General features: G+C 28.7%; 1 protein-coding gene and 1 long non-coding RNA gene across 8 annotated transcripts; both read right to left on the bottom strand.

Moving 5' to 3' along the window:
* Window positions 1–5,298: 5,298 nt before the first annotated feature.
* On the bottom strand, window positions 5,299–7,273 carry LOC108838909 (uncharacterized). 3 transcript variants are annotated; one of them, XR_008940147.1, is made up of 6 exons: window positions 7,051–7,273; window positions 6,690–6,810; window positions 6,549–6,596; window positions 5,971–6,047; window positions 5,823–5,892; window positions 5,299–5,576 (listed from the first exon to the last, which is right to left on the bottom strand). It is a non-coding gene; the product is annotated as an uncharacterized LOC108838909 (long non-coding RNA). The 3 variants fall into 3 exon arrangements; XR_008940146.1 differs by having other exon boundaries at window positions 5,823–6,047; window positions 7,051–7,271; XR_008940145.1 differs by lacking the exon at window positions 5,299–5,576 and having other exon boundaries at window positions 5,745–6,047; window positions 7,051–7,263.
* A 1,717-nt stretch (window positions 7,274–8,990) lies between these two features.
* Window positions 8,991–11,462, bottom strand: LOC130502187 (uncharacterized). Of its 5 annotated transcripts, none has more exons than XM_056996922.1 (8): window positions 11,293–11,462; window positions 11,033–11,194; window positions 10,818–10,943; window positions 10,641–10,746; window positions 10,129–10,503; window positions 9,888–9,974; window positions 9,641–9,718; window positions 8,991–9,519 (listed from the first exon to the last, which is right to left on the bottom strand). In XM_056996922.1, exons 4-7 carry the CDS (start codon window positions 10,700–10,702, stop codon window positions 9,664–9,666), a joined length of 579 nt encoding a protein of 192 aa, XP_056852902.1. In that variant the 5' UTR covers window positions 10,703–10,746; window positions 10,818–10,943; window positions 11,033–11,194; window positions 11,293–11,462; the 3' UTR covers window positions 8,991–9,519; window positions 9,641–9,663. The 5 variants fall into 5 exon arrangements, 1 of the variants encoding a protein (XP_056852902.1); XR_008940141.1 differs by having other exon boundaries at window positions 9,213–9,484; window positions 9,888–10,235; window positions 10,373–10,503; window positions 11,293–11,457; XR_008940144.1 differs by lacking the exon at window positions 9,888–9,974 and having other exon boundaries at window positions 9,218–9,519; window positions 10,129–10,235; window positions 10,373–10,503; window positions 11,293–11,452.
* Between the last annotated feature and the right edge of the window lie 900 nt (window positions 11,463–12,362).

Raw genomic sequence — 12,362 nt, 5'->3', positions numbered from 1 at the left:
ATATAACTTGAAATATATTAGTAAGTAATAAAAATTAATAACAAAGTAAAATATATTAAATAAATCATTATATATTAACAATACCAAATAAGAAATATAAACAATAATATTATAGAGTTACATAATATATAATACTAAAAGAGAAATTAAATACTTAAAAACTTTGTAATAATATTAAATATATTTATAAAATGAAAAAAATATATGCACGGACGTGCAGGTTAAAATCTAGTTTAATACTTATAATCCGGTTTAGTAATGTTATTTACAGTTACAATGTTATAGTTATGTATTAGTTTTGGTTGTAAGACTATTTTAATAAAAAGTTGGTAATTGATTCAACAATCTCGTTTTACTAAACTAGGTTTGTACCCCCGCGCAAACGCGGAGTCGTTGACTTTGTTTTTGATTTATATAAATATAATTAAGTGATGGCATGCTTTTGTTTGGTGTTTGGTTTCCCAGATTTTGTATATGTGTTTAAGGTTGTGTGAGTTAGTGTTGTTTTGTGATTTGTCGCTGTGGTTCGTAGCAGAGCCTCATATTTGGTGGTGTTTATTTGATGTTTGTTTGTTTTGAAATAATTATCATTTTTCCAAATTGTGTAGTTATTTTTATTTTGTTTAGTGTATGTTGATGTGTATAAATAATCAGAAATAAATTATAAAAAAAATTAAACTATTGAAAAAAATTCAAATCTATATACAGTATGGTTTTGGGCTTTAATGAGCAGAAAATGAACGGTGTTGTTATATACAAATGCTAATATTTTTGACCTGTAGCGGTGTTGGCTCTTAGCCGAGTACATAACAAAACGATATTGAAGAGTTGGTGGTCAACTGGTCAACTTGCCGCCTTTGTGTAGCTGAGAATAGCCTCTGATTTTTCTGCTCTACATGTGTTTGATTCTGTTCTTTAGTTGGTGTAATATATATATTAAGTTTTGTTTTAGGTGTTTTCGTGAGAACAGGTGACTTTTTCGCCTTTGGTTTACGGTGAAGTCACAGGTAAATAGTAAATACAACAATTTTTCAGATTTTTATTTCTAGGAAGAAGAATACAATTGTAATGATTTCAGCTCTCAAACGACTCTACATTCCTCAATGATAATTGACTGGAAGATCTGTTTTTTCTTGTAAAGGTTTGTACAGCTGTTTTAGTTTTGGTCTTTTATTTCTCCAGCCTGTCAATTTTATTAGACTTGGGACATAAATTCCCTTATTATTAATTGACAAACATTAGAGATAAAGTAACCTTATTTTTGTAAGTTAATTACAATTAAACCAGCTGATGTGTCATTCTACTAAGCCCTCTCACCTTCAATATGTTAAAACTCTTTAATTATTAGAGAATTTACATGTCATGCCACTCATAATTTGTTCGCCGGACCAAATATAAGTCGAACTATGCTCAAAACTATGCGTATAACATTTAAGTACTCTATCCTTAATTAAATTTGATCTGTCATTATTTACTTTCCTCTTCTTTTTTTAACAGTTCTGGAAAACTCATGAGCTTACACTTCGTACTGGTTCATATTATTGAGTGCCACTTGCATTTTCTCAGTATTGGTTAAATAAAAATTCCCACATACACAAAAATGGGCATGGTGAAATAACGTTCAATTAACAATACTTTACTCGAAGATATAAACAACAACAGAACATGTGAATATTATTTGTGTTCAAATAGTTGAGCTTTTGATTCCTGTTACCCACCATTCACAAAATGTACAGTGTAGAATAAATTGAATTAAGTTGCAGTATAAGTCTATTTCAATATCAACTTCAGAAAAACTGAAAACAGTATATTATTTGTAGATCACTGTAAAAGTTTAAAAATTCAAAACAAAATGCATATATTGTATTTTTTTAACTTTTCGTTTGTCATTGTAATTGTTTCCTTGGTTTCAAAAAACTCACAATATACAATAAAACTTTAGTTCTTGCAGTAGTACAGTGACACATCAATATAAAAATCAATGGTGGAAACTATATACATTTGAGTAAACCATGTGACTGTCAAAACCGATAGTAAAATCATTTGAATAAGCTAAGTATATAAAATAAACTGCATATTAGTGATAGGACGAATTTGGTCCAGACCCAAAAGGTTTTCTTTGATTCATGCAAATAAATGTCATGTCGTTTTAATACATGAATATGTTGTGTGGTTGATATTGTATACTGTATCAATCTGGACGCATGGTGTTTTCGTATATTCATTCTAACTGTCAAGCTAGATACACTATTCAAGAGAATGTATATTTTAATTATGTGAATATTTCAAAAAAATATAGTTACTATAAATAATAAATTTAATATGAAATTTCTTAGGTTTGATTGACAAGTCAACTTATGCAATAAGTTTGCAAATTCAATGTAGATTTGTTATTCCAATCAAAGTTCACTGATTTTTTTCCATGTAATTAATATAGGTTATTCCCTAAATGATATGATGTAACAACATATGGAAGCTACATTAATAGCTCAAATCTTAATCTAAGAGATTTTTAAAATTATGTAAACACGATATTGTCTCAGTCCTTTCTAAAACTAAAAATTTTGTCTTGCAATTTCATCAGAAAAACAAAGCACCATAAAATATATTTTTCCTAAATATAAATCTTAGTTGGTTGAATCTCGGTCCGCTGGATATCTTTTTTATAATCAAGTTTTAAAGCCGATACTAACAAATAACCATGTTACTAGATTATGACCCGCCCTTCGAAAGGGCGGATATAATTTTTGTTTAAAATCTTTTTGAAAAATTAAATTTTTATATTTGAGTTTTTGTGATCATATTTGTGCTTAATATTAATTTAGTTTGATAAAATAATCTCTTAAATAAATGGAATACATAGTTGGACATAAAATTTATCAATAGGCCGTGAAATTGTTTTAATATAAATTATAATAGATTAAATTTTTATATTTGTGTTTTTAATTATATTTGTGTTTAATATTAATTTAAATTGATAGAATAATTTTTTAAATAAATGAAATACATAATTGGACATAAAATTTATCAACATGATGTTATTTTAATATAATAGATTAGATGATAATGACATTCCTGTAAATATTTTGAAAAATTAAGGAAATGTTAAAAAAGCCATAGATTAGTTGATTAGATATGTGTTTCGTTAAACTAAGTTATTATGATCTATTGGATAACAGATTTATACGGTCTGATTAAATTAGTTTCGGTTGGACTTGGTGACTATATACCGTAAATATTATGCAACGTGTTTTTAGGTGAGTCTTAGGTGTGGTAAGGCTAGAGAAATGAATAGGTCCAAAAACTAATAACAACTTCTAATGGTAGATAAAAATAGGACCCTAAATTAATAGATTAGACTAGATTTTAACCCGCACGTTCGTGCGGATATATTTATATTTTTTAAATATATTTTATATTATTAAAAATGTTTTAAATATATAATTTCTATTTTATTGTTATATATTGTATTACTATATCATATTATTGTTTATATTTCTTATTCAGTATTATTAATATATAATGGTTTTTTAAAAAAAATTTACTTTGTTATTGATTTTTATTACTTACTAATATATTTTCGAGTTAGGTAAAATAAAATAAAAATATGAAATACTCAAATAGAGAACCCCATTCAAATTATGTTGTTTTCTTTAATTTAAACATTTTGCATATAATACATTTTTAAATTTTATTTATTTATATTATAGAAAATAAATATGACTAAAATAATTATATTTACATGTTGTATTTAAGAAAATATACTTTAACATATCTCATTTTAGTATTTTACGGGATTTATTTATTTTAAATAATATAATCCTATTGTTTTAGTAAACTTTATACATAGTAGTATCTATCATACTATTTTATTAAATTTATTATATAGGATATTTGTTTTGGATGTTATGATATTAAGTTCTATTTTTTTTTAAATTAAGACGTCAAACCATTAGGTTACTTTAAATTTTTACAACATATATAGTTAGTTTTTTTCAGGTACATTTCAAAAAGTTAATCTTTATTATCCATGATTTTGTCTTTTGTAAAATTTGAAAAAATTATCATTTTGAGTTTGAATATTTATTTTCAAAATAATATATTTTTTCGAGACAACTTTGGAAAATTACACAACTATTTGAGTTTGGAATAATACATGAATTTTGAATTTGTTTTGGTACTACATTACTGTATTATTTTATAAAATATTTGAATTTTTGGTGATATTTTTAATTCTTTTATCAACAAATTTTGTTACAATTAAAATAAAATAAAATTTATAATTAAATTTTGATTTTTGTCACTAATATTTTAAATGAATTACTGAAATTTCATATTTTACTAATAACATATTTTTAAATAGTATATGAACTAAAGGTTATTATATACTATTATATTTTTGTATATAAACATTTTTAAGCAATATATTGCTAATAGTTTCAAAATAAATAAAAAGATAATGTATGGCTGTAAATATAAAATTTTAACTTATGTTAATACATTTATTTTAATATAAAAGTATTATATAGTTTTCGAAGTTTAATCCATTATAATGATGATCAATAATTTATTTAAGTTAAAAAATAAAATAATTTTTTTTGTTAATTTACCTATTTAATATATTTTTAATATTTAATTCATATAGCACTTCTATTTTTATATAATACGGAATATATCATAGAATCTATAAAAAAGTTAGTATAAAGAATTTTTTATTTTCTTTTTTATAATAAGTTTTAGTTAAATTTACTTATAATAATATTATATTACTAATTTCGAAATATATTAATGTGTTATTTATAAAAAAAATATTTAAATTTTAAACTAAGATTTTGTTAGATTCTTTCTCAACAGATTTTATTATAGTTAAAAAATCAAATTTATAGTTGGTTTATTATTAATATATTTATAGTTGGTTTATTGTTAATACAAATAATCAAATATGTCATATTGACTAATTCTTTAAGTGGTCCTACTATGACTTGTTAATAGTAGATAAAAATAGAACCCTAAATTAATAGATTAGATGCATCCTTTTTATTTTTCATTATTGTTTTACATATTATTGCATATTATATAGATTATGTATGTTGATTAAATTTTTATTAAACTTTCTCACCCTGCGCAATGCGCAGTCTCAACCTAGTTTGAAAGTATAATATATATTTTGGAACATGTGCGTGAACCAGACATCATAGTGATTAAACTGAAAAGGGTTGTTTTGAAATATATGCGACGTTAGTTATTAAATCATTAGGTCATGTACGATTTCAGCCATTTAGATAATAGAAGAGGGTTCTAAAATAGTTTTTAAGTGTGAAATCTTCAATGTTCAATACAGATATGATAATGCTGTGTTGAAGCCCCATGTGTTTCTCAGTGAACATGTTTTAATGGATTGAGTAAACAACATATAAATTATGATAATCCTGTTAACGCTTCACAATTCTCAATTCCTAGTGGGGTCGCTATGTCACAACCCATGCCTACCTTCGCGCAACAACAGTCTCGCTGGATGGTGCTGTTGATAATCCACAATGCCCTTCACTGAGTGGAAGCATGTTGTTGGTGACCTTCTGCAATAAAGTTACGTAGGTGTTTAATTTAATTAGGAATAAGCAAAGATAATCTACACTAAGATAAACCCACCTCAGGCTGATTGTCAATGATGAGATCATACGGGACCTAATGATTTTATAACTAACAAAAACGGAAACACTCTCGCATCTATTTGAAATCAAATAAACAACTCTTTCCGGTTTAATCACTATGGTAACACAAAGCATCAAGTTACACAAACAGAGCTAGGATCAGAAACTTACAAATATTTTTTCGCATGCTGTATTACAAATAAGGTTCTTCTTTTCTTTATAGCAACATATATAACATAAGCTGGAAGAAAAAACATACATATTAAGAGAAAAGCTAAAGAACTAAATCTATTTGGCAAGATTCAGCATCAGAAAATACCTTCAGTTTAAACCTTCTTGCAAAATCTTCGGTTGAGCCAGATTCTGAAAGTAATCGGTCTTGGTAAAGATCATAACCTACCAGGGTAGAAAAAACAAAAGGATTAAATCATAATCGGGGAATAATATAATCGAAAGTGAGGGAAGATCCAAACTGATATGACAAAAACTTATAACATGGAGCTTAACATGACTAAAGTAATGCCTGACAACATTCAAATAATATTTTTTTTTTAAATGTAATGTTAGCTGTAAACACAATTAGGATGAAAAGTAAGGAAGCTAATAAGGAACCTGAAAATTTTGGTTTTAAGAAGATGCTATTTTAAGTTACGTATAACAAAAACATATGTTAGATCTCCAAATGAGAAGACATCTTTTTCTTAAGATTAACTGTAGTAACCACCATCAGAGACTGGGATTGTCCCTTGCTTTCAGGAGGCCCCTAAACGTTGTCACAGCCTCGTTCAACAAAATAAGTAGACTGTAACAGTTATGGTATACGATACGTTATAATCATTTATGTATGCAGCTAATATAGAGTAATACTGGGAATTGTATTCTGAGTGGTTTGCTTACGGGTCAATGAGGAGACGGACCACGACTCGAGTTGTTGCCACATCATTGCTGAGATCAGATTATATAATTCAACCAACAATTAGATAATCAATTAAAGACTGTTCTAATAGATAAGTGGTGATAGATCAACGATGGCTTTACCTTTTCATCAACAAAGAGAAGTGTGATTCCCAAAACTCACAGTCGTTTTCGAGGAGATGTTATACGACCAAGACTGATAGAAGGTTGAATGGCAGACTGATCGAAGAAGATAAAACTGCAACTGAATATACAAAGAGTCACTGAGTGTTTTAAGACGAAGTTTACGGTCTAAAGCAAAATTCATTTACAGAATCAGATTAAACCAGTGATATAAGAATCTGAGAATCAGAATTATCAAGAAGAATCATACTCTCATGTTCGATTTCTGACTTACTAAAACCATCAAAGCATGATCTCCGATTCATCTAATCGTACTAATGACTTGAAAATTATGGATATGGAAAAGAGGAAGAAAACTTACGATCTGCAGAGCACTGAGAGCGTCTGCCATGGCGAGATTGGTCTTGTTGGCTAAGATTTTGTTCCTCTTACAAAATCGGAGGAAGACAACTCTGAAGAATCTTTTGACGCTGTGATAAAGGAGATAAACGGACAATGGTTCGGAAGGAAACGGAGAGGTCGACATAATAAGCCAAGCCCTAATCGACGATAGCACAAAACTCACAAAACTAACAAAACGCAACGTTTGAGGTAATTTTAAAACGAACACGGACAATCGAAATCAACGCCAAACCATCGCGACCAAAACAAAACAAACCGGAAATCATGCGGGACCCACTAACATTAAAAACAATCTGACGTGGACCTAACTTGGAAGAGAGGAAAGTCCCCGTTATATATACTAGATTCGATCTCCGCGGATAAGTGTTGAAATTGTTAAGTTTTAGATCATAAGTTTTGGATTTTATCTGGGATTGGAGTATTCTTTTTTTTTTGTCAATTGGATTGGAGTATTCTATTTCATACAATTATTTGAAATTTGGTAGTTATTAAGTGCATGTAACCAAAAAAAAAAGTAAAAGGATTGCATATAAATAATGTAAGAAAAATTTAAGTATACCGAAGAATAAAGTTTTTGATGTGGTTCATAATAGAAAAATTATTATACGCCCGAGTTTATTTCATAAATTTTTAATTTATTTTAAAATATTATTTATATTTAAATATGTAATATATATTGGAAACTCTGGAAAATATAAATTATTAAAATGAAGTTTCACATCTTAGAATTTAAAACAAAAATATGGATAAAAATACATATTACATTATTTAAAATACTATTACATTAAATTTAGTTAAAACTCCAATAATTTAAGATTTTGATTTCTTAACTATTTTGTTCATTCTATCTGATTCGTATTGTATAATTAGTGACTAAGAGTTTAAGTTCTTCCCAACAAAATCAATCTCTCTAGAAATACACATGAAAGATAAAATTGTTGAATTTTCTTACAATTTCAAAAGTGTTGGATCTAATAATTTTATCACCTTGATAAAAGGTAAACAGTTGATTTATTGAACATTTTCAGAAATTTCATAAATGTTGTAAGAGGTAACTGGTAAGTGCTCTGAGTATTTTTACTGTTCTTTTTATTTTTACAATCATTTTAATTTATCAATTACTTTTTAAGAAAATAATTTAAAACTACACCCCAAAAGTTAAATTAGGAAATATATTGGTTTTGGAAATAATTTTAATATATATATATATATATACATTTAGTATTTTGAAAATAATTGATATAAATTTACATCAATCTAATCTAAAGTCACAGAAAAAAAAACTTACAACATACATTCTAAACCAAAATAACTAAAGTCACATCCTCTACCAATCCAACATAGATGTTACTCTACTTAAAATGTTCCAGTAAAACTGAACCGAAATAGAAAAAATAATTTGAATTTGGTAATACCGAATAAACCGAATGGATGTTAATTTAAGAAATAACGGTATCTGAATATGGTTCGGCGTAAAACCGATAAAACCTAATAAATCGAAGAAACCAATTAAATAAAATATGTTAGTATACTACTATACATATATACGAAATTTATAATAAAATTAGTAATATGTACATGAAAACACTGATTTTATTAATTCTTTTATTTTTTCTAAGTTTAAAAAATTCTCATTTTTCATTAAATTAAATAAAACATATTTTCAGTGGTACATATTTATGCTAAGATATAGTTATTTAATACTATTATGATATTAATAGTTTTCTTATTTATATTTTTAATAGTAAAAATGAAAAACAATATAAAACCAAATAAACCGAAAATCGTTAGTAAATAAACCAAACTAAACCAAATTAGATATGATATTAATATGGTAGCTTATTTTTATAAACTGAAAAACCAAAAACAAAAAAAAAACGAACCGACATGTGGATTGAACACCGTTACTCTATCTAAATGAATGTATGTAAGCCGTGTTTGTGATTTTTTCTTTTGTTGTGGTCATTGATTTCGAAGATTTGTATGGTAGAAAGATGACGAACTTTGCTTTAGAAACCAATCACAATTAATAGGAAAAACATCAAAGGATTGACTAATCGCCAAAAGCTAAAGTGAGACAAACGTGGGTGGCCTAAATGACCAACACCTTAATTACATAGCATAAAGTTAAAGAAATGATATTAACTAAATGAAAGGTTTGAATCATTCACATAAACATTTGAAAATGGAGTAAGAAACTCTGAACTTTTACCACTGATTCGATTCATAACAAATCAGATAAAGTGAATACAAATACTCAAAATTTGTGTTTTTAGTTCTCCGGAATAACCGTTGAAAATGATGATGGAGGTGGTACCGCTCTGAGCTGAGTATTTTTGACCTTTGAGAAACAACCCACTACTTGTAAGGGATTGATGTCTCCAGCCACACACCTTTAAAGGAAAATTAGTTTTGAATGACGTCACACCTAAGTGTTTGCCCAATACAATCATAAATTACCTTAAACCCATTCACAATGACATGTATATGTTGTGGATATCATGTTGAAAAGAAAAGAAAAAAAGAGCTGTTGATAAGAAGAGATTGACCTTCATTATAGATAGATGTTTCTTCACTTTGCTTCACAGCCTCTACATGGACAGTGAAGACACGCTAAGAACAACCACCTGTTTTTCCAATACAAACACACAACAAAATCAACCCTCATGCTCTCTTTGTTTACATTCAAGCTCTACTTCACATTATTTACTTTCGAGCATTTTTAAACAAATAATAATTTAAAATTGTAGGTTGTTGACCATCTTCTCTCAATCACAATATGAGAAAGAAAAAAACCTCATCAACTGCTGTATATCTTCGTTCTCAAGCGTTTTATTACTTGTAGCCCTTATCTCTTCCTCTGATAAAAACCCATCACCTCCTCTGTTGCCAGCATTTGACCAGTCATTAAAAGGCTGAACCAAGTGTTGGTTTTACAAAAGTCTTATCTAATGTCTCAGTATCTAAGCCAAAGTCAAATGTTTTTCATCTTTCAATCTTTTTGTTCCAGTAAAATTAAAATACATAAAAACTAAACCTGGCTTTCTCAAAATAAATGTTCTGCTGACTGGCTTTTTGCTTTTGCTTGAAGGCATCACACCATTGCAAAGAGACTGCATCGACGTTATGCTTCATGAACTTTATCTGTTGACAGCAGATTGCCAACAACAAAACACATAGAAAAATGTTGCTAGTATCTCCATTGGCGAGTAACTTACTAATCTGTGGAACTATAATAGGCTCTGTAAAAAATAAAGGGGTTAAGAGTAAATGTAACCTACCTCCATGTACCTCGCATGGTACAGCTTTAAGGGGTTCCAAGTAATTCTCGAAATCTAATGTTGACATTGCCCGCAACAAATCCTCACCATTCACAGTTTTCCATTTCTCTTTCTGGCACTTGTCTCTGGCTCTGCATTAATCAGAAATTCAAAATTCGAAAATCAGATAAAAAGGTAAAGACTTTCTAAGCTACAAATTAACCTAATAATCTAAATTCCAAAGTAAAAAAATTATGTGTTACAGACGCAATTGAAGAGAAGAAACAACATGCTCCCTGGTAATGAAGCTGATGTACTCGGAGACGCATTCCTGGACTGTATCTTTAGCATCTTTACCGATCATTCCGTTGGGAGGCAACACACTCTTCATGATCCTGCTTATATTAGCTATTGGTAGGTATCAATCCTGCTCCCTAACCGAACCGAAGCTTAAATCAAAGTTTACCTTCTCATTTCCAGTCCTAACCGCCAGTTTATCAATGAGATAAGTAGTGACAGCAATTTGCTTCTTTGTAACATCCTTAGATGTAAAAGTTTTGGTGAAAGTTGCTCTTATATTGTCTATGTTGTTCTGCAGTTAGAAAAAAGAAATCTGTTGCTAGAAAAGAGAAACAGTAATAGCGTAAGCACAAGCTTCAAAAAAAAATGAAAACTGCCTACCGTAAGATTTTTGGCTTTCTCATACTTCTCCTTGTCACTCTGACCTTTCAAGGCACTGCCAGCTGCCAAAAATACATAGTTGAACTCTTTTGGGTTGATAGGATTATTCCAGAAAGCTAGCCAAGTGACGGTGTTGTGTTGTCATGCTTTACGTCTTTCCATCTGCAGTGTCACATCTCACATAGCTTAGTAATATCTTTATAAAATATTTTTTTTCTATTTTGGAGGTAAACCAAGGGGAAAAATCACAATACTTTTACCAAGGTTTCGATTGGACATTCTGGAACAGGAACACCTTTCCCAATGTTCATGGTGATATCAGATGGATGGATACGCATACGCTTCTTTAGTTTTCCATCTGAAGACAATAGACAGGTTTTGAGAGGGAAAACAAAATAGACAATGCCTTACTCGAACCCACAACCCACAACGTCAAAGTATATTGATCACAAATAGTGCCAAACGGACTCTCACGATTGTCAAATTTCATTTATAAATATTTTGGACATGTGTATGTCACTATCATTATGATAATTACAACAACAACATTGTAGCAGCAAAAAAAGAGGATAATTACAACAACGATGTTGATCCTTGTTTGGACCACACCCACTCTGATCCCTTTGCCGGTTTTGATACGTGTGTATGGATACATACACATAAATATTTATTTACAATATGGTTTTGTAGTTTTTCTCTCGTCGTTATGCATGCACCAATTTAGTACCTGTGATGTCCATTTATGATTTTATCTTAGGTTTGTTAAGATGACAATGCATCAGCATTACATGGATTCTTCTTAGCAGAAGATTTTAGTCTTCTTCTGATTAACATTTTAAAAATAAGAAAATAATCTATTTTTCTACTTTGACCATTTTAACAATATTAACTATTTTATTTTGGTATAAAATGTATTTTAGATTTAATATTAAAGGTTTCAAAATTGGAAATCCTTTTTGTGGTTGTTTAAGCACAAAAATTTAAAATCTATCTCTTGCGATTTAATGCTAGCCCGGGTGGCCAACGCGAGTCGAACCTAGGTGCCAGGTGGCTTCCCTTATTGGGGTCGAAATTCCTTCAAGTAATCACCACTGGGCCAACTCGAGTTGGTTATATCCATTTAGTTTCTTTTAAATAGTTTTCTTATTTTTGTTTACCTAAATTATATGGAATTCTATTATAGAATTTAAAAATCCATAATTATAATAGAATCACTCCTCAATCAATTAGATTTACCATATTATAATTGGTGGTTTTAAAGCATATGTTCAATGGCTTATAGCCTCAACATATTATAAGAAGAAGTATTTTTTTGTTAATATTACAATTC

This window comes from Raphanus sativus, unplaced genomic scaffold, assembly GCF_000801105.2.
Source record: "Raphanus sativus cultivar WK10039 unplaced genomic scaffold, ASM80110v3 Scaffold0429, whole genome shotgun sequence".
NCBI classification, from domain to species: domain Eukaryota; kingdom Viridiplantae; phylum Streptophyta; class Magnoliopsida; order Brassicales; family Brassicaceae; genus Raphanus; species Raphanus sativus.
Note: the sequence above shows the minus strand (reverse complement) of the source record. Positions and strands in the feature narration are given on the sequence as shown.

Excerpts from the sequence above, each read along its gene's own strand:
- LOC130502187 (XM_056996922.1), bottom strand. The coding sequence starts at position 10,702 with ATGCTAAAGATACAGTCCAGGAATGCGTCTCCGAGTACATCAGCTTCA. Across the intron at positions 9,975-10,128 it reads ATTTATTTTGAGAAAGCCAG|AGGAGGTGATGGGTTTTTAT; the intron begins GTTTAGTTTTTA and ends TGCTGGCAACAG. Across the intron at positions 9,719-9,887 it reads GATATACAGCAGTTGATGAG|GTGGTTGTTCTTAGCGTGTC; the intron begins GTTTTTTTCTTT and ends TTGGAAAAACAG.